Raw genomic sequence first — 23,196 nt, forward strand, 5'->3', positions numbered from 1 at the left:
AATTTGATTGCCTGGTCTCTGTTCACCTCCATCCTCTGTCAATCTGCCAAGCTGACGATTGGCTATAGGCGCCCAGCACAGACTATGGCTATTAGAAGAGGCCTTCTCCGCCATTAAATTTAAGGCCACAGCCTGCTAGTGTGGCAATAAACTCACTCGTAATCAGCTGAAACAAAAGTTCAAAGTCCTGGCACTTTGCGATCACAAGGCATATTATAAACAAGTGGCTGTGACAGGTTCCCCCAGGGTGCCGCTTGGAACTGGGATACCACTGAGCCTGCCTGTCCCACCAGCCTGGTTTTCCCTTATTCTGTGCTGCTATGACAGGCTCTCAAGCCCCTTTCCAGCTAGATGCTTGCATGGGTTTTTTTCTACACCCAACTGTAGAATCACACAGAGTCTGCAATCAGCTGTCTGTGGGAGGACTCAGCTAGGGGATTGCCCAGCAATCCTGTGCACATACCCTCTGGAGTGTAAACCCAAAATTGTATTGTCTTGCACTGCACAGAGAACTGTACAGCGTAAGCTAATTGAAATTCGCCTTTCCCTCAATTTGGAGAGAGATATGCACAGCTTTTTGCACATACACCCCCCAGTTATGAATTGCACAAACTGGGTTTTAGAAAACAAAACAAGTTTATTAACTATAAAGGATGAATTTTAAGTGATTATAAGGGATAGCAAACAGAACAAAGCAGATTACTTTAGTAAATAAACAAAAACCGCAAACTGAGCTTAACACACAACAGATAGGTAGGATATAAATTAGCAAATTCTCACCCTCAGTGATAAACAGGCTGGCAGATTCTTAAGGCACAAGTTGCCTTGGCTTTTCCACGTTTTCATATACATGCTAAAGATCCTTCTAGCCTGGTACCATCACTTCCCACAGTTCAGTCCTTGCCCCTCAGGTCTTTCCAGGTGTGTTGTTGCAGGGAGAGTTAGGACCCCTCAATATGTCATTTCTCCCCTTTTATATCTTCTCCCCACTTGCTGGAAAGCTCTTTTGCTGTGACCTGGGTCAAACGGTTCCCTTGTGTAGTGCTATCTCTGAGAGGTTTCTACTGTACACAGTTCCTGGATAATCCTTGTGCTTGTGTGCATTTCCTCAATAAACCATTAACCTTGTTTGGCCTTTTTACTGTTCTACCTGAAAGGCTGCTTGTGGGTGTTTTCAGCTCACTAGATGTTTCAGTAACACATACATAGCCAAACTTCATAACTTCACATAGGACAATAGCACATATAATCCAAGGGGATATTACTGCCTAACAGATCAAGACTTTTAGAAGGACACCTCACAAGACATACTTTGTACAAAACATATCATAATTACATGACAGTCGTGAATATTGGGGTGTCACTGTGGTGTCTGAATTTGGCTTAGCCAGGGGAGATTTAAAGCTGGCATTCCGTGTGATCCGCAACCTCAGTGGTCAAGAGGTAGTCACTACAAATGGCATCCTGAACGACTGCCAAGACCATCCATGTAAATCGGATGACGACATCCTCTCATGCTGGGTGCAACATTATCACAAAGTCCTGAACCACCCTCTAGCCGCTGCTTGCCCAGAGCTGGATGATTTGGCAGCCCCAGACACTTGTACTGACGCATCAATGCTGGATGAAGCAAAGCGCACCATTTGCAAACTGAAAAACAGACGCACAACTGGTGCTGATGGCATCCCCGCTGGAGCTGCTAAAATGTATTTTTGACCCTGTAGCGAAATCACTTCTGGCCATCTTTCACCTGGTGTGGAGAACTGGAACTTTACCAACCACCTGGAAGGATGGTATTGTGATCTCATTTTATAAGGGCACTGTGCTGCGAATGTAAGAGCTACAGGCTGATCACCTTGTTGTCCATGCCAGGGAAGGTGTTTGCGCATGTTCTGTTGGTGCATTTGGAGCCCGTTACAAAGGAAGCATCACCCCCAATAGTCAGGCTTTACGGTGAACAGGTCCACATTAGATGCCATTTTGCCCTCTGCTTGTTGTTGCAGACAAACCATGAGTCCAAGAAGCCCCTCTATAAAACTTTTGTTGATCTTAAGGCTGTGTTTGATTCAGTTGACTGAGTTGCACTATGGAAGGCCTTAAAGGGTGTAGGTGTTCCAATCACTCTGCTGGAGTTGATTAGCGAGCTGCATAATGGAACCACTGCCCATGTACATTTCGGGAATCAGATGTCGGCACCTTTTAAATCAGTATCTAGTGTCAGGCACTCTTTTGTTGGGCAACGGATTTCATAATGCAGCATTCCGTCAGGTCCATAGGCGTTAAGATCAGCAATTTCTCGCTCTCAGACCTTGACTGTGCTGATGACGTTCTTCTCGTACAGAGCCCTGGGGAGTCTCCAGCTTTTGCTATTTGGGTTCTATACTCACCAGTTCCTCCAACTTTCATGCGGGGGTTCTTCACGGGATTGGCATTGCAGCATCTGCCATGGGTCATGTACGATGAATATGGAATCAACGTTATCTTAGCATGACAACCAAGTTCAGGAGCTATTCGAGCTGTATCCTCTCTGTACTGCTGTATGGTTGCAAAACATGGACAGTATGCCGCTTAGACTGGGCAAAGCTGGAGGCTTTCCACACAAAATGGTAATGTCATATATTAGGCATAAAATGGAATGACTTCATTCATAATACAGAACTTTACGGACATGTTGCCAGAATGCCGCAAGACGTTCTGGTGAATGCCGTTCTTCGGGTGGCTTGTAACATCTGGGATTCCACCAATTGAGGGGTGGAGGCGGCCTAGAAACAGACTCCCTATTACATGCGTGCATTAAGTCTGTTCCAACATTGGACTAATGGCCTTCCAAGCCCTCGCAGCTGCACAGGAACAGACCAAATGTCGAACAATTGCCACGGCCAACCATTTGGCTAAGCGTTGAACAAAAAGACGAAGAAGATGAGGATGACTCAATTTAGGCAATGAAAAAAAAAGGCTAATTCAGGTTCCCTTTCTGCACATCATGCAGCCAGGAGGCTGGTGAATGAGTTGCAAGTACTACAAAGTAATCTGAACAAAAAGCCTCTCCTATGTTTACTGGAAAAAAATTGGGGAGGGAAAAGGAGTATCACATTTCTGGTGGGAAGAAGTCTATTCCTCCCCACAAAAGCCACATACACAAATGAAAACAAAATTATAGTCTGAATTTTGGGCCTCAGACTACTTGGCAGCATCCTTTTAAAACCAAGCTTTTCTGAATGGTTTTCGTAGCCAGCTTTTAAAAGTTAAAACTGTTCAACTCTGGGCACAAGTCTGTGATTCCTGAAAGACAAAATACAGTCAAACACAAAGTTATACATCTAGCAACAAGGAATGCAGGTTATACCTGCACAATGGTGGATGTATCTTGGAAAGCAGTGACTCTAAAAAGGATTTAGTGGGCAAGCAACTCAGCCATATGATACTGTGGCAAAAACAGCTAATGCAATCCTGGGATGTATAACTGAGGAGTAGGAATAGGAGGTGATTTTACCTGAGTATACCGCATTAGCGAGAAAGACACTGGAATACTGTTTCCAGATTTTAAAATTAGAGAGGATGCAAAAGAGAGCTGCAAAACTGATTTAAGATCTGCTTAGCTTAGTAAAAAGAAGACAGAGAGGTGACTTGTTTACAGTGTCTGAGTACTTTCATGGGGAGATCATACCAGGTACTCAAATGCTCTAATCTAGTGGAGAAAGACATAACAAGAACCAGCTTCCAGACGCTGATAATTTAAATTACAAATAAGGCACACGTTTAACACAGAAGGCAATTACCCATAGGAACAAACTATCAAAGAAAGTGATGGATTTTCAATCTCTTGGAATCTTCATCTCAAGACTGGATGCCTTTCCATAAGATATGCTTTAGCCAAACAAATTATTGGGCTCAATGCAGGGCTAACTAGGTGAAATTGGATGGCCTTTAGCTCTATCAAATTTAATGAAATCTGTGCATGACACTCAACTGGCTATTTAACATTCCGTTTTGAAAAAGGATGACATTTATCATTTTGCCATATAAACTGATGGGCTTTTTAGCCAGATGAATGATAGTATGGAAAGATCATACTGCAGAACAGATTAAGAACATTTATGTCACCCTTTTTTACCCTTCACACATTTGTAAAGAATTGTGAACAGCTATGTGTCATTCCAATGAGTTACAAATATTCACTCAAGCTTTGTTTCAGAAGAGGTCTAAGCAAGTGACACATTTTGCAGGGTACTTTTTAAAAAAATTCCATTTTCAGCTTACAGTTTAAAAGAAATAACAGCTCAAATGTAAAATATCCTTTTTCCTCAAATGAATCAGAATCATTGTATTGCTCAGCAAAAACTGCTACACAAAAGTCAATGAACGCAATTTACCTGTATACTAGAAGTGACAGCGTTATACAAAGTATGCTCTGGAGGTTAGCAATAGCTAAACATCTAAAAGCTTGTAGCCTAGTATTCTCAAATATATCTTTTTGAATCATTCATGAAACGGTGGCCACTTGTTCAAGAAGCTATAATATTTTCTTCCAACATGGATGCAGTCTTTCCATTGCCATAATATTCTAGAGTCCAGAGGGAAATCTTCATATGTTCGTATGGTTTACTTTCCACACCTGGAGTTGCATGATTTTTGATATTACTATATGACATGACTATATGCACTCATATCATATTAGTGGTCAAATTAAATTAACTGGATTATTTTGGGGGGTGGAAACAGAATTTCTGGGGGGAAAGGGAAGATAGGCAATTTGAACTAAGGGTAAATGGATTTTGTTAGTGCTTGGACCATTTGCCAGAACCCATTCATTCAGACCTAACCACCACCTTCTCTCCCTTCATTCTCGAATATAAAGGATTATGTAGAATTTATAGCCTGAATCCTGGAGTATGTACAATATATTTTTTTAAAACTCAGATTCATTTTTCCTGATTAGACATAGAACTACTTTTTTTTAGACTGAATTTCCATGTGACAAGCTCATCATAAAATGAGTATCAAGATCTGTTTTCCATCTGCCAAAATACTTTGGGTCTTTTTGTAATACTATACAGTTCCTGCAGATTTTATATACGGGGGTGTATGCTGTATAAAATGTAGACTAATATATTCCCCTCTATTTGGATGAATATTCTAAGGTCTTATTGTTTTTAATATATTACTGCTAGTGACCTTGCCAATGTCTAATCTGCAAATATTGAAAAACAGGGACAGGCATTTCGGTAAACATCCTCAGGGAACCAAAAATGTTTTCCTCTGAATAATTTTGTTATACTTTTAGGTGTCAAGTTGGCTTCATGATCCTAAAATTAAAAAAACATGTACTGGTGTATTGAGAGAAAGACAGTGCATAATGCCTGATCTGCCTTCAGTTGAGCTCTGCAAGCCTCACCAACAGGTACTCGAATAGTCTAAATCACACTTTTTAGCATAAATTGGCACTTTCTGCATTGTACTACAGTGAAAAAATGTTTTAAGTACCAAAGTTTCCCTTCCTACTATGACCCACAAAGGCTGTTCTAACTCGTCTTTGGTGCTTGTTTTGCCAAATAATGAACGAAACAAAATGATCAGGAGTTTACGTGTTTTTAATTTATAGTACAAGTATTTCAGTTCCATTAAAAGAGGCTGTAGTGCCACTATCCCAAGTTCACACAAGTCAGGTGACTAGATGGCAATCACAATCCAATACATTTTGAAGCTAGGTTTAGACTGTCAGTAATTTCCTTCAAATTGCTGTAAGATTTTTGGTGCAATATTTCTACCTAAATGCCTTCGGAGGCATTGGGCCAATTTGATCAGCAAATCTTGAATTTGTCATGATCTTGTCAACCCATAATGTGGATTTTAAATCCAGCTACTCATCCGTGACAGCTATGACACTCCAAAAAGAGCAAGTACTAATGAGGCAAACTTTGTGCGAAACAAGAGCACCTCATTGACACACATTGCCTTTTTTATGTTTTTTATGTTAGGATAAATGGACACAAATCAGATATTAGGAATGGCAATATACAAAAAACCTGGAGGAGAACACTTCAACCTCCCTGGACACACAACAGCAGATTTAAAGGTAGCCATCCTGCAGCAAAAAAACTTCAGGACCAGACTTCAAAGAGAAACTGCTGAGCTTCAGTTCATTTGCAAATTTGACACCATCAGCTCAGGATTAAACAAAGACTATGAACGGCTAGCCAACTACAAAAGCAGTTTCTCCTCCCTTGGTGTTCACACCTCAACTGCTAGAAGAGGGCCTCAACCTGATTGAGCTAACCTCATTATCCCTAGCCTGATTCTTGCTTGCATATTTATTACACCTGCCTCTGGAAATTTCCACTACATGCATCCGACAAAGTGGGTATTTACCCACGAAAGCTTATGCTCCAATATGTCTGTTAGTCTATAAGGTGCCACAGGACTCTTTGCTGCCTTTTTTATTTTGTTTTTCTCCTATTTTCATAGCCAGAGATATTTGGGCTGCTTTGGACTGTGGCATGGAATAGGTTCTAAGGAAAAGCGGAGTGAGAATGGCTCCCTCTTCTCATCCAAATCCCAAACTGGAAGGTGACTGTATTGAAGCCATTTATGAAAATGGACGCTTTGTGGTGATACAGTGAAGGAGAATTTCCCCACCCCATTGCTCTTGGGGTCTCAAATAATTAGGTTCACTTAACCCAAAGGAAGGGTTGTCCAGAGAAGACATCATTGTGTCTTGATTCCAAGCAGGAAGAGTAAACAACATTGATTAGCCTGTCAACATTACTTTATGTCTTTATGAAACTGAAAGTATTATTAGCCATTAGAAAGCATCACGAGGCCCGAGTCAAGATCAGTGCAATAGGGCCCTGGAGACATGTATGGTCTCTGTCCTGAAAAGCTTGCAATCACTTAGCTCTAAAGCAACATTGTTAATATTTCAACTCCTGTATTTCTGCTGATCCAACGATTCATTAATTCAATTAATGTGATCTGAAGGGATGCACTGAATACAAGCACATGCCATTTGTGCCATCCATTCCACCCATCTGCTCCACTCTTTTGGGGCACTGGCTCATTCATAGGTAGAACCTACAGTGCTCATCAAGGACCCAAACCCTCTAAAACATTAAAAAAAATATAATCCTCGGAATGCCCATAATCCCATACTTCATATGGGCATTGTGAGGATTATATTTCTTTAATGTTTTAGAGGTGTTTTACCTGTTTGACAGATGAGAAACTGAGTCATGACAATCTCATCTTCCGAAGTCCCAATTCGGTGTCCTAGCATCAAAACCATCTATTCAGAATCAACATAGTAATTAGAAGTCATTTTAGAGGAGAGATAAGTATGACCATTAGAGTCTATCTGTAGGATTTGTCCACACAAATAATGACCATGTCTGAATCATTATGACATCTGAGTTACAGGATGATCCAAAATGCTGACACCAACTCAACAATCAGTGTAGATTAGGACAGGCTGTGTCTACAGTAACTTGATGATAAAGTGGCTCAACTCATAAGGAAGTAGATCATGGCCATTTCTTCTACTGGGAACTTTTTGCCCCATCCCAGCAGACCAGACATTGCTGTAATCATCACAACGTGCTGGGTACACTCATGCAATACTATCAGTCACACAGGATGGTGAGCTCAAGTTAATCTACTTAGCTACCTAAGGACTTAATATCACTAATTGAGGGTATTTTAAAGAGAGAATTTTTCAGCTGAATCACTCTACCTAACAACTTAAAAAAAAAAAACTTTTCCAACATCCCTGTTCAAAAGAATTTAGTGCAGAGTGCAGGCAGAGTGCAACACGCAGATAAAGCAAAAGAAAGTTGGTACAATTCTATAGCAGCCAAAATAACTAAGGGCAGAAGAAAATAAAAGCCTATATAAAAGCTTTAGTTAGTTACAGCTATTACACCTTTAGAATAAAGGTACAAAAATTTTAGAGGGTTTTGTTTTTACTTAATTAGCCCGGCCGCTTAGAGTCATAGAATCATAGAAACTCAGGGTTGGAAGAGACCTCAGGAGGTCATCTAGTCCAACCCCCTGCTCAAAGCAGGACCAATCCCCACCTAAATCATCCCAGCCAGGGCTTTGTCAAGCCTGATCTTAAAAACTTCTAAGGAAGGAGATTCCACCACCTCCCTAGGTAACGCATTCCAGTGCTTCACCACCCTCCTAGTGAAAAAGTTTTTCCTAATATCCAACCTAAACCTCCCCCACTGCAACTTAGAATCTCCTCATTCTGTCATCTGCTACCACTGAGAACAGTCGAGATCCATCCTCTTTGGAACCCCCTTTCAGGTAGCTGAAAGCAGCTATCAAATCTCCCTCCTTCTTCTCTTCCGCAGACTAAACAATCCCAGTTCCCTCAGCCTCTCCTCATAAGTCATGTGTTCCAGTCCCCTAATCATTTTTGTTGCCCTCCGCTGGACTCTTTCCAATTTTTTCACATCCTTCTTGTAGTGTGGGGCCCAAAACTGGACACAGTACTCCAGATGAGGCCTCACCAATGTCGAATAGAGGGGAACGATCACGTCCCTCGATCTGCTGGCAATGCCCCTACTTATACAGCCCAAAATGCCATTGGCCTTCTTGGCAACAAGGGCACACTGTTGACTGATACCCAGCTTCTCCTCCACTGTAACCCCTAGGTCCTTTTCTGCAGAACTGCTGCCTAGCTATTCGGTCCCTAGTCTGTAGCGGTGCATGGGATTCTTCCATCCGAAGTGCAGCACTCTGCACTTGTCCTTGTTGAACCTCATCAGATTTCTTTCCTCCAGCGTATCTACCAATCCTCCCAATTTAGTGTCATCTGCAAAATTGCTGAGGGTGCAATCCACGCCATCCTCCAGATCATTAATGAAGATATTGAACAAAACCAGCCCCAGGACTGACCCTTGGGGCACTCCACTTGATACCGGTTGCCAACTAGACATGGAGCCATTGATCACTACCCGTTGAGCCCGATAATCTAACCACCTTATAGTCCATTCATCCAGCCCATACTTCTTTAACTTGCTGGCAAGAATACTGTGGGAGACCGTGTCAAAAGCTTTGCTAAAGTCAAGGAATAACACATCCACTGCTTTCCCCTCATCCACAGAGCCAGTTATATCGTCATAGAAGGCAATTAGATTAGTCAGGCATGACTTGCCCTTGGTGAATCCATACTGACTGTTCCTGATCACTTTCCTCTCCTCTAAGTGCTTCAGAATTGATTCCTTGAGGACCTGCTCCATGATTTTTCCAGGGACTGAGATGAGGCTGACTGGCCTATAGTTCCCCAGATCCTTCTTCTTCCCTTTTTTAAAGATGGGCACTACATTAGCCTTTTTCCAGTCGTCCTGGACCTCCCCTGATCGCCATGAGTTTTCAAAGATAATGGCCAATGGCTCTGCAATCACATCCGCCAACTCCTTTAGCACTCTCAGATGCAGCGCATCCGGCCCCATGGACTTGTGCTCGTCCAGCTATTCTAAATAGTCCCGAACTACTTCTTTCTCCACAGAGGGCTGGTCACCTCTTCCCCATGCTGTGCTGCCCAGTGCAGTAGTCTGGGAGCTGACCTTGTTCGTGAAGACAGAGGCAAAAAAAACATTGAGTACATTAGCTTTTTCCACATCTTCTGTCACCAGGTTGTCTCCCTCATTCAGTAAGGGGCCCACACTTTCCTTGACTTTCTTCTTGTTGCTAATATACCTGAAGAAACCCTTCTTGTTACTCTTAACATCGCTTGCTAGCTGCAATTCCAAGTGTGATTTGGCCTTCCTGATTTCACTCCTGCATGCCTGAGCTATATTTTTACACTCTTCCCTGGTCATTTGTCCAATCTTCCACTTCTTGTAAGCTTCTTTTTTGTGTTTAAGATCAGCAAGGATTTCGCTGATAAGCAAAGCTGGTCGCCTGCCATATTAACTATTCTTTCGACACATCGGTAGACACACACCTGTAATCTCAATAAGGATTCTTTAAAATACAGCCAGCTCTCCTGGACTCCTTTCCCCCTCATGTTATTCTCCCAGGGGATCCTGCCCATCAGTTCCCTCAGGGAGTCAAAGTCTGTTTTTCTGAAGTCCAGGGTCTGTATTCTGCTGCTCTCCTTTATTCCTTGTGTCAGGATCCTGAACTCGACCATCTCATGGTCACTGCCTCCCTGGTTCCCATCCACTTTTGCTTCCCCTATTAATTCTTCCCTGTTTGTGAGCAGCAGGTCAAGAAGAGCTCTGCCCCTAGTTGGTTCCTCCAGCACTTGCACCAGGAAATTGTCCCCTACACTTTCCAAAAACTTCCTGGATTGTCTGGGTACTGCTATATTGCTCTCCCAGCAGATATCAGGGTGATTGAAGACTCCCATGAGAACCAGGGCCTGCAATCTAGTAACTTCCGTTACTAGACTACCACCACGACATCACCGTTGGTGCTCACGCTTCTAAACTTAATTCAGAGACTGTCAGGTTTTGCTGCAGTTTCATACCAGAGCTCTGAGCAGTCATACTGCTCTCCTACATACAGTGCAACTCCCCCACCTTTTCTGCCCTGCCTGTCCTTCCTAAACAGTTTATATCCATCCATGACAGTACTCCAGTCATGTGAGTTATCCCACCAAGTCTCTGTTATTCCAATCACAGCATAATTCCTTGACTGCTTCCTATTCTTCTGCAGTTGGTAAAGAATTCATCTTTAGAAAGACCACACTGAACGTGTACTCATCCAAGAAAATGGCAACACTGCTAATCATGATGGCAACAGAAATGATTCCTCTATAATCTCTGCTGTAGTCTCAACAGCAGCATCTCCTCCAACTAATAAGATGGCTATTTTCACCTGAAAAAGAAAACAAAAAGAAAAGCCAAACAGGGAAACTGTTATGGTCATGACCAATAAAAAGTCATAGTCAGTAAAAGACTGTGTATCAGAAGATTTATTTAGAAAGTCTTTCCCACAGATTCTAAGAGTTAACAAAACCCGACCAGTATTCTCTTTTTAAATATTTATTTATAATCCCCAAATAGCAATCATTTTGTGCCAGATACCTGTTGCATTTCCAATATTCCTTTAGCCACCAGCTCTGACTTTACTCCCGAGAAGATGTTTTTTTTTGTATGGAAAGTTTCCTCTAATTTTGCTCTCATAGTCTACGTTCAGTAAATAAGTAAAGCGGTCAGCTTTCAAGAGATGACCTCTGTGCTTTCTATTTATGTGTTTCTGCCACCTGATTAAGAACCATACACCTGCAGTAGCTTTAGCATCAGGCCACTGCACTGTAGAAAAAGCATCTGTAGGAAAAGAAATGGCTTACATTAAAACAATACCACACTTAGGAAAAAAGTAGCATTATTTCTGTACACATTGGGTCTTGCTGCATGAAAACCTTCAAGAGTTGCCAGCTTTTCTAATGGACTCTAGTGCAGAATGTTTCCATTGATCACCACTGTGTAAATGACAGCCTGAGGTTCGTTAATATTTTTTTGCATTAGAGGTTAAAGACCTAGTCTATTTAAGACCTAGTCTATAGAAAGTTTCAGAGTAGCAGCCGTGTTAGTCTGTATTCGCAAAAAGAAAAGGAGTACTTGTGGCACCTTAGAGACTAACCAATTTATTTGAGCATAAGCTTTCGTGAGCTACAGCTCACTTCAACGGATGAAGTGAGCTGTAGCTCACGAAAGCTTATGCTCAAATAAATTGGTTAGTCTCTAAGGTGCCACAAGTACTCCTTTTCTTTTTGCAGATAGAAAGTGTGAAAGTCGGGACATGGGGTGGGGGGTAATAGGTGCCTATATAAGAAAAAAGCCCTGAATATAGGGACTGTCCTACAAAATCTGGACATCTGGTCACCCTATTTAAGACCAGCTTACATAATTTTGTAATGTAAAAGGAAAAAAGTGAATTTTCTGCTGGGCACGAACACACACACACACACACTCTACACACATAGAGTCAAAACACTTTGTACATTTTGTCTTTATACTCCTTTACATGTTCCTCAAGTGCTCTGAACGCTTTCGGTTCTCTATACAAGTAATAATAAATAAAAAGGCAAACAGGACTATTCATGGAGGCATACATATTGGAATAGTTATTTTCTCCAAATTGCAAATAGTTAATAGGTTATTCAGGCCCCTTCTTCTATACTTGACATTTCTCAGTGAAAACGCCTTTTGATTTCACTTAATTCTGAATGCTTTCTCTCTCCTTCAATGTTTTTCTATTTCAGTGTTAACATAAAGAGGTATCAGAGGAAACCTATTTTATACAAGTGTTAGGACATGATTATTTTATTGCCAAACACCAAAACAATGAAACAGAAACAAACCATTAATGTCACTGCACTATGTCTCCATAACACTAATGGTTTGTTTCTACTTCATATAGCGCTCGCCATTTACAAGGCTTCAGACAGCAAGAAAGTCAATAGATCACTGAAATACTCCAAGGTAGCAGAGGATTATGGAACTTCCCTTTTGCTGATTGGGCAGTAGTTCAGTCAATGTCACATGGCTATAAAACCAAAAAGGCACACAACAAACATCTCCAAATGGAAACTGTGGTTTTCTTGTCAGACACAGATAGGGTGAGAGTCGAGTGAGAAAACTGCTTGATCCAAATACTGCCTAGTGTAATAAGGTTTAAGATTTAGATTGTGCACTTACCTTTTATTTTCTTTGGTAACTATCTCTGACCTTTTTGTGCCTCCCACTTATAATAACTGAAAATCTTTCTGGAGTTCATAAATCTCATTTATATTTTACCTAAAGCTGTGTGGTTTGGTTGAAGTGCTTGGGAAATCTCAGCTCAGGTTACAAAGGCTTGTGTATGTCCTCTCCACTTTGAGGGAAGGGTGGACTGGGTAGTAAACTTGCCCTGGTCAGAAGCCTGACCAGTGTAAGACAGTAGAGTTCAGGATGCAAGGCTGGGGGCTTGGGAGAACTGGCTGGTGCCTCCGTGTGATTTATGAGCAGCTCTGGGAGCATTCATGCAATCTAGCTGGGTGTGGGGCTTCACATGCGGTTGTGCTGAGTGATAACAGCACCTGGAGGGGTTTACTGCTTGTCACTAGCAAAGCATTGGGAGAGACAGCCCAGGCTGGAGAGTTAAGAGGGCACAGCGGTACCCCAGTTCCAGGTTGTATCCCGGGGGTCCCATCACAATAGATTCTCCCTAAACAAGTCAAAAGCAAAAATGTTGCCTCCAACAGTTTTTGACTTAAAGTAGTCCTGAAAAATGTATTGCTTAAGGAAACCTTTGCAGATACTGTTCTATAGGACAACTCATTGGAATACGTCTCAATTTCTCCAGAATGAATAACAATGTTCCTGTAAAATGCATTACTCTTCCCCCAAAACTTCAAGACAAAGATTCTGTAGGCCAGATCTTGCCCCAAATACATATGTGCACACCCATTATCTTAAATAGGTTTGAACAGGAATAATTGAGTGACTTTTTTATAACATGATCAAAAAGTTTAGAGTGGATGGGACATAGGTAAATCCTGGCCGTTGTTTGACCATGTTATAATTGGGTTGGAGTAAACCATTTATAGCTTTAATGTAGACAAAGTCTAAAAATATAGTCAAAAAATAAAATAAAGTCTATTTTCAACTTTTGTTTCCACTTTCCACAGAAGGATTTTTTGTCAAACGACCTTGGCTGGAAAGAAACTGGGGTTCTTTCTGTCCTTTTACTTCTTAGGAGGTTTTCCTTTCCATTTCCTTCCTCTGCAGCAATTCCAAAACAAGCTCTTTGGGGCAGCAGCCTTTCCTTCTTTCCTATCTCAGAAGCACTTAGGACACAGTGGGCATCATCATAAATGATGCTTGCATGAGCACAGAGCTCTTGAAAAGAAAAGAAGGTGCTACAGGCTCCTGTACATATTTGGCCAGGAGGTACTGAGGAGTCACAAGGCCAGTGCTCAAGCTCAGAGACATGCCATTAAATCTTCCTAAGGCTCAGACTTTTAAGTAACATAAGAAGCAAAAAGAGTTTAAATAAAATGGTTTAAGTACCATAAAACTGTAAAATATTAAGGAGAGATGGAAATTGATTAGGGCACAAAGGGGTATAGCAGTAATGGAATGAAACTAGGGGAAAAAAATTGTCTTGATCAGCCCAAAACCGATTTTACAGCAAGACATGTGGAACCGGCTCCTAAAGAGAAGTGGTGGAACCCCATTTTTGCAATTGAAGCATTGTGAAATGGAATTCAGGAAAAAATTCTTCATTAGCAAGGCCATGCACTAAAGGACATAACATCTTTTCCATCTCTACCTTCTTTGACAACTTTTTCAGGATATGCTTGTTATACTGTACCCCATATTCTTCACAGTGATATTATTATGATATGATTATGACAGTTATGATGTATTTGATGCAAGACACGTCACGTGAGATGTTGCTGCAAAGGTTATGATTTGCTGAATATGATTATCCTATTTGTATGCATGTATCATTTTTGTATCCAAAGTTATGAATATTGGCTATATATCTATTTCACATGTAGATAGTCCTGGGCAACGTCCACTAGGCAAAAGGCTCTCAGTCTAGATGGCTGTCTGGTAAGTGCCCATTCAAGTTAATGAGCCATTAGAGAGAACAATAAGCCTTGGGAGAAGCTTATCTCCCACCTGGGGAGCTTTCTAAGGATGCTACAAACAGCCTCGAGTAATGGCTGCTGTGACGCTACAGGAACATGTGACCAGGTCACCTGGTGCTGGACTGCATCTTGGGATATCAGTATTTTTCCACAGACTGGCATGGGAACCAAGCTGTGAAACAGAGGGTTCCCACCATATGCAAAAGCTATATAAGGCAGGGGAGTGACATCAAGGTTCTTCACTGACTCTCCACCCAAAGAGACTCCTAGAAACACCCAAGGAACAAGGACTGAACTGGGGGAAGTGCTGGATCCAGGCTAAAGGGATTTTTAGCCTGTGAATGGAACACCTGGGGATTCTAAGCTGTAAAGAAGTGCACCTTGCCCCTTAAGAATCTGCAGTCTGCTTGTACCATCACTTAGGGTGAGGATCACTATTCATATCCAATCTCTTTAGTATATTAAGCTTAGTTTGCATTTTTATTTCCTAGGTAATCTGCTTTGATCTGTTTGCTATCCCTTATAATCACTTAAAATCTATCTTTTGTAGTTAATGAACTTGTTTTTGCTTTGTCTAAAACCAGTGTGTGGGAGTCATAACTCGGGGAAGAAAGCGGTTATGTATTCCTCTCCACATTGAGGGAGGGGGCAAATTTCATGAGCTTCCACTGTACAGCTCCTTGTGCAGCGCAAGATAGTATAATTTTGGGTATACACTCCAGAGAGGGTGTGTGTCTGAGTAGCTGGGAAGTTCCCTAGATGGAACCTTTCCATGCAGGGGCTGGTCACAGCACCCACATTTAACTGCAGCTGGGCGTGTCCCTACCTGTATGTGTGCTGGCAAAAGTGCAGGTTAAAGCCTGGAGAGGGCTTGGCAGCTTGTCACAGCAGTACAGTGAAAAGGGAGCCCAGGCTGGTTGGTCAGGAGGGCTCAGTGGTACCCCAGTTCCAGGTGGCACCCCGGGGGGAACCCGTGACAATCCTAATTATGACTCTGCATAATAAAATAAATCAGTGTCTGAAAAAAGGCTTTTATCGATTGCATTAACTATTTGAAATCTAAATCTGCAGTCAATGTGGATGTTAAACATGTAGATTGCTATAATTTTTGCATTTCTACTAATTATTCCATTTTCTATCCCATATCCAAAGTTAGTAGCTTCAACTCAAAAGTAAAATCTTACAAATTAAGGGATTGGCAGGTCAGAAAGGAGAGAGAATAGCTAAGGGAACCCACCACTGAAAGGTAGCGTGTAGACAGTACTCCCCATGCTACAAACTGGAGCATGATAATCCTGTAATTAGTAACAGCAGGTGCTAAAGTGCTTAAAGTAAATCACTTCTACATTTTAGTGAATTGTTATTTATGTCAGCGTTATCCACCAGAACAGATCTGACAGGACTGGTGGCAGCCGATGACCTCTGTTTCAGAGCAATTTTTGGACTCTGGTTTGCCAAATCCCATAGAAGTTAGACATTTAGTGTCAGAGAAGGCTGTAGTGCATTTTACACATCTCCAAATGCAGTTGTAAAGGGCAGGGATGGTTGTAGAAAACTCTAACCCTTCCCACATACACAGTTTTGTTACTGTGGCAACAGGTTTAGAAGTTCCAAACAAGATCCCAATCAAATTATTTGAAAGGTTATGAACACCAGAATACAGAGGAATGCATTGTGGTATGGGAGTTGTAACTGGAGAAATAGGATTAAAAACAAACCACCATCACCAAACCAGACACAGACATTTAGGTTGTAAGGATAAGTTTCCTGCAAGAACCTGCAAAACTAATCCTCAGTCTAACCAAGGATGCTGCATTGCGTAGGACATTTAAAAACAAAAGAAGATTGGACACAGTTCTAGAAATATATACTATAGGGATGATCTTGTACTGGTTGACCTAATCCGTGCTTAGGATTTACTTCTTCTGCTTAGATTTCCAATCCTAGTTTGTCGCTGTTCCAATTTAGCCTTCCAGTTTCTGTACTGTTGTTTTCTCCCATCTGAAGCTTATTAGTCTCTAACAGAGCATAAGCTTTTCAATGCGGGGACCTCATCTTCTCAAGCACCATATATGTCACGGAGGGCAGGGCTTGCTGGGTCTCCCTGTGCTGAGAGACTCAGTGTCCCTGCACTGAGGGCAGGATGTGGCTCACTGACTCGCCCCAAGTCTCCCCACACTGAGGGTGGGCCAGGGCTCGCTCCAGCTTCATGCATTAAGGGACTCAGTGTTCCTGCACTGAGGCCAGAATGGGGCTCACTGGGCTTCCCCACACTGAGGGCTGCCCCAGTGGAGGGGCCTGGGAGAAATAACTTGGGGTGTTCATGTTTCTTGAGCAGCCGCTATCTGGATGCAGACTGTGAGACAGAGCAGGGGAGCCTGCTTCCAAGCTGCTCTAGTGCTCCATGCAGGAGGCTCAGCTCAGCTTTTTGTCCCAATACTTGAAAGGCTGCCATAAGAAAGATGGAGAAAAATTCTTCTCTCTTGCCACAGAGGGCAGGGCAAGAGGCAATAGGTTTAACTTACAGCAGATTTAGATTAAATCTCAGGAAAAACTTCCAAACTGTAAGAACAGTAGGACAATGAAACAGACTGCCTAGCAAAGTCATGAAATCTCCATCACTAGAGTTTTTCAAAAGGAGGCTGGATAGCCATCTGTCTTGGACCATTTAGGCACAACAAATCCTGCATCTTGGCAGAGGGTTAGACTAGATGATCCTTGCAGTGTCTTCTAATGCTATGGTTCTGATTCCAAGAGCTGCAGCTTTAAGAAACCCCAAATTAAAAATCTGGAGCAGGTGTTACCAAAAAACCCCTTTGTCTACCCACTCCTGGAATCTGAAGTGCCAATGACAACTTTTTAAAGCTAAAAAGGGGAAGACTGGGGGCCTAAGACTGTGCTCAGTTCACTGGTGCTAATCAGAGTAAATCCACTGAAGCCACTGGAGTTAACTTCTATGTAATACTGGACTAAGGGAGTCAGGAAATCTAATTGCTTGGTACTACCTGGGTTACCTTCTGTCAGTGGATTAGAATAATCATGTTTGGGGACCTAATTCTACGGTGTAGTGCTGACAAAACTTTAACTATGTTCAAGCCTCGGACTCTGATTCTGACTTCGTCTGTACCCTCAGCTCAACTTGCTCCCTCATCATAGCATCAGATTCAGAATCCAGTGGCCTCATCTGCATCTTTGGGGTGTCCAAAGCTTTAGCTAAACTCTAAGCTTAAATTCTACAGTGATGGAACCTACCTTAGGTTTGTTACACCACAAAATAGAATCACATAATTGTTACAGTATTGTAAACCAGACTGTACTTTTGTTTTATCCTTAGTGTAAACAGGCCCTGAATCACTGCTTCAGTTTTCCATTTGTAAAATGAGGATAATAGAGAAGTATGGGGTATATTGCAAGCATTACGTAATGTTTAAATGCCTTGAAATTCTCATATGAAAGATGCAATACAAGTACAAATATTATTCGTTCATGCAAATGTGAGCAAAGCCATTTTAATCCAGAGAAAAATACTAGAAAGGAAAGCCACACAGAAGAGTTGGACAGTATGGGAAGAATAAATCATACAAAATAAACCAAGAAAATTAAAAAACCCAAAACAACACCCCCCCCGCACCTGACCAACAAACAAAACACCATAGCACAGGAAAGCTGTTAAAAAAAAAATAACAGTACAAGAGTTAAATTCAAGTAAAAAGAAAAAACCTGACACACTTGCAGCCAGAAATAAAAGGAACCCTCTTTTTACAAAGAAACAATATTTTCTTTTCTAGTCCCTCACATTGCTCTTAGGTCCGAAAGGGCTGGGAGAAGAAATGGAAACTCAAAAACGCATCTCTGCTGAGAGTAAAGTGTGTGTTTATATGGATCAATTTCTCAATCCACAGTTTATAGATAAAGAAAGAACCTGCTAAAACTCCAATGTTTTAAGGCTTAAATAAGCAGCTTAATCACGGAATTGATTGGTCTGGAAGGGACCTCAAGAAGTCATCTAGTCCACTCCCCTGCACTCAGTATTATCTAGACCATTACTGACAGTTGTTTGTCTAACTTTCTCTTAAAAATCTCCAATGACCGAGATTCCACAACCTCCCTAGGCAATTTATTCCAGTGCTTAACCACCCTGACAGTTAGGAAGTTTTTCCTAATGTCCAACCTAAACTGCCCTTGCTGCAATTTAAGCCCATTGCTTCTTGTCCTATCCTCAGAGGTTAAGGAGAACAATTTTTCTCCCTTCACCTTGTAACAACCTTTTATACTTGAAAACTGCTATGTTAGATTTAAAATGTTAGATTTTGTTTCTGTTTTTAGCCTCTGCCTCCCTTCACTAGTTTACAGAGTGTTCTACTCTGCTAGTCCTCCACATCATCAGAACAGGCAGAAAACTAAACTGATTGAACTTTAAAACTTCAAATGTATGTCCTCAGTGAGGACCAGTCACATGGTACATGTGAAAAAAATCTGTGCTATGAATGATGAGTTAGCACAAACAGCTGTTCCACCTGTATCAGTGTGCAGGGTTCTAGTTCCTTAAAGCCTATTAAAATTATCACAATTGACTATGCTTACAACCGCCTGATATAGATGAAAGAATATGCCTGGCTGTTGAATGTATCCAAGAATGGGATCACCTTCACTATAGCAGATGTTCTTTACCTTTTATGCTAATGGGAGCATTATGTTACCACCCCCACCCCGCCAAGGACAATTGCCAGAACAGTCAGAATCTGAAAACTTTCCATATGGAAAAACTGGAACAGAATGATGCTAACCTAATCATCGGTGCTAGGCTTTCAACTGTTTTGGGGGGCTAAAAGGGTCAGACAGACCAGTCTGCTTGTTAAAGAACCATACCAGCTGTATCATAGAAACAGTATAAATATCTTATAAATCTCAATCTAGATGAGGAAATGGTGTTTCCATAATGAATGTGCTGTATATCATTACAGTTCTTGTTTTCTTGCATTTTAGCAATGACATCATGTTCTTTCTGTATGAATTTAATTGCAGCCTCACTTTAATGCTGCCACTGATAAGAAACTATGCTATTAGCACTGCTCTTAAAGAGACAAAAAGCTTTAATGAACACTGTGAAGAGCTACAGAAGCTCTTAAAATGAAAAGAGTCCATCAATCAGATTTATTCTGAAGAGTGCTTTTTAAATCTAACCTAGAAGGTTGACTTTTAAATACCAAAACATTCTCTTCACTATTCTGCAGTTAAAAAAAAAAAAAAAAAAAAAAGCCTGCCAAAGTTCAATTACTGAAATATGTTGGCAAAGAAACTGCAACAATAATTGCATGCTTAAGATTGAAGATATAATTCAAAATACTTCAAATAATCCCTCAGCGGTGATTTACAGGGCAGTAATTTAAAAGTATGGTACTACTTAGGCTGCAAATCTGCAATGATACATGGGAGCAGTCCCACTGAAGTACACTGGAAGTCTTTGCAGGATCGGGGCCTTAGATGGAAACATCAGTTTGTAAGTTTAGATTTCATATACTAAAATATATACACCAGCAAACAAGAAATATACATAGGATTTTAAGATAGAACCCTTCATTCACAATAGGTACACTTTGAAGAATCTTTAGGTAACAATATTCATTTGGGGACATTTGCAAAACACATTAAAACTTTGGTTTATACAGTAAGGGCCCTACCCAGCTGAAAACAGCAGTGGAATTCCAAGCCATGCAAACTGCTGACGGCTGTGGATACTGGCTCTGCAGAAGCCATCCCTTTTAGCACGGTCATTTACAGGCCAGGCCTAGAATTGATCTGTCTTCCCTGCCAAAGCCAGCGAGTTCATGGAACATAGCACAGCCCTAAGGGTAGAGGAACTGTGCTGCATAGCCATAGGAGGAAGAGACTGACTCCAAGCTTGGACTCTAGCAGGCCGAGCTTTTTTTTAAAAAGGATACCTGAGAGTTAAGAAACCAGGGGTGCAATAAAGGGGGGCCCAGGTCCCCCTGCTTGGCCCTTGACCAGAGGTAGGTGGCATAACAGTGGTGCCCCTCCCCTGATGGTGTGACAAAGGAGTGGGCAGGCCAAATTTGAGTGGTCTTGTGACCCCATGTGCCAGGTCACCTGATCAGTCAAGTTTGGCCCGGCTGCCTCTCTGTCATGCCAGCAGGGAAGAGACTCCACTTTTATCCCACCCAGCTCTGCCTCCCCAATGCCATAGGTGCACCCTGTCCCCAGAACCGCTGCTGAGAACCTGACGAGAACCTGATTGTTTGCGAGCTGAAAGCCAATAAGCCAATGGGGAGGCAGTATCTCAGACAGAAAATAAGGCAAATTTTTAACACAGAGTAATTAGCCATTGGAACAAGTTACCAAGAATTATGGTGAATTCTCCCTCACCATGCATGCATCCGACGAAGTGGGCATTCACCCACGAAAGCTTATGCTCCAATACATCTGTTAGTCTATAAGGTGCCACAGGACTCTTTGCCGCTCTCCCTCACAAGCAATTTTTAAATCAAGATTGGATGTTTTGCTGTCGGAATTATTCTGGGGAAGTTCTCTGGCCTGAAAATTGTGGTTGCCTTCCTAGAAAGAACCATCCGTTTTCCCATCCTCTAGTAATCAAGGGAGTTTCCCCAGTAGCTTGTGTGCTAAGTGGCTATTCCTAATGGGGTATTACTCTTTTCTTCTGGTATAGGTAGTGGGATTACTCTTCAGGTCACATCACTCCTCTCTTCTTCTCCCTCGTTGAGAGCTCTAAAACCAGAAACTTTAAATTTTTTTCAATGACTGGCTGTGGAGTCAAAGTGGGGAAGAACCTGCCTAGCATAAGGCATTTAAGTGATTCCCTGAGTCACCCAACTTGATTCCTATGATTCCTTGATTCAGTTTTCACATATGGCAATCAGGCTGGGAAGGCTTAGACTTCACTAGCATTAAGAGGGCACCCAGGAACTGCTTGGTGAGCTATTCCACAGGATTATAGAGGGCTACTTTTCCCTCAGAATAGGGAGCCTCTGAAGCTGCCAGGAGGCACACAGATCTTCATTAGTAGTTATTGTTATTGGAATGTGTCCTAAATCAATGTGGTACATACATTTTTCTTCAGAAACATTTAGTTAAATATATAGAAATAAGAATAAAAGTGATTGGAAGTTCTTGGTAAGAATATTAAGTCAGTGCTTTAATTTTGGAAGTTGTTTCACTCCTGCAGTCTTTTTAATTGGTCCTTTTTTGGGATCCAGAATCCTTTGATTTTCTGGAACATTATGTCTTCTTCTGAAATAAAGTCAGAAAGATTAGTCATTACATGTCACTTACACTATGATGCTCCAGAAACTTGAACTGCTGGAAATTGGCATGCTTTTTATATTGAAATAACTGATTATTATAGTTAATTAATAAACAGACAGTTTCTTTCTGGGTGTGATGTTAACAGAGCATTTAATTATTCTGTGTACAAATCCCAATCCTCATCATTCCTGAATAACTTTATATTATTTAAATGATTAAATTTAAACGGAAAATGAAGAGAATATTAAACATTTGTATAAACAGGAAGGCAACAGGCTGGGGAGACATTTTCACCAATTATATGCTCCCTATGAAGACACGGAAATTACTGTCTGCACCTGTAATTAGAGCTCTGCAGACAGTATCCTCTGGAGAGCCATGCTCTTACTGCCATGCCCTTACATATAAAACTTTGGTAGCTGGCTAACAAGTTTACATTCACTTCATGGGAATAAACAACACTTTATAAAGCTTAGGGGAGTTATTTACTTTTGGATCTATAAGGTTTAATCTATAGGGACTACAGAACAGAATTTCAAAGGGAAGAAAGGTGACTAAGTAAATCCACAAAGCCATTCTCAGGAGGATGCAGGCAGCATCTCTCTACTATTATGCAAAATAGCTAAGTATCTCTCTATTTATCCTTGCAGTATTTAAGCATTTTCTATAGCCTAACATACAACATTTCAGTTTCTCTCTCACCCAGTTGTGAAAGGAGGAAGGGAATATATATCAATTGCATACCTATGCAATACATATGTGTGTGTGCACTGATGACTGGAGAAATATTCTGCATATTGTTCGGTGGTGAAAGTTGCAATCATTTCATATGTTCTGGGAATGAGTTGCAGGTTTCTGCACAAGCTGCCAAGAAAGCGCCATCTCCAGTGCCCACTAGTTTCATTTTTGAGGTTGCCAAGTTCCATTGTTCTAAATATCATGAGCAGTATATGGGGCCTGCTTCCATTTAAAGCTTTGAAGATCAGGGCCAAAGACTTGAATCTTACTCAGTAATCAAAAAGGAGCTGTCGCAGAGCTGAGTAGACCACTCTCGCTCCTCTCCCATCTTCCAGTTCCCATGTTTTTCTACTGTTGTGCAAGTGTCTAAAGACCCATCTGAGCTGACCCAGGAACCATGATAAGGACCTCTATTTAAACTGACTTCTAATTCAGTTTGGATGGCCAGTAAAAACGGACTGCGTTAGTTCACTGAATACAAAATATTTATCATAATCGTAACGTGGTTTGGGCTATTCACTACAACCAGCCAAAATGTACCAGCAACCATGATTAAACAAAGTTTAGATATTGTTTATTAATCTGGT

At 41.4% G+C, this 23,196-nt stretch overlaps 1 protein-coding gene across 4 annotated transcripts in view; it reads right to left on the reverse strand.

Moving 5' to 3' along the window:
• Window positions 1-617: 617 nt before the first annotated feature.
• CCDC169 (coiled-coil domain containing 169) overlaps window positions 618-23,196 on the reverse strand; it is a 55,622-nt gene continuing 33,043 nt past the window's right edge. For 2 of the 4 annotated variants that reach the window (XM_048847803.2, XM_048847787.2), the window contains one exon: window positions 18,086-21,856. In XM_048847803.2, coding sequence (XP_048703760.1) covers window positions 21,754-21,856 — 103 coding nt within the window. In that variant the 3' untranslated portion in view covers window positions 18,086-21,753. Of the gene's footprint in view, window positions 3,283-18,085; window positions 21,857-23,196 lie in introns of those variants that run through there. The other 2 variants (XM_075127987.1, XM_048847795.2) reach the window with 2 other exon arrangements.

This window comes from Caretta caretta, chromosome 1 (assembly GCF_965140235.1).
Source record: "Caretta caretta isolate rCarCar2 chromosome 1, rCarCar1.hap1, whole genome shotgun sequence".
NCBI lineage: Eukaryota > Metazoa > Chordata > Testudines > Cheloniidae > Caretta > Caretta caretta.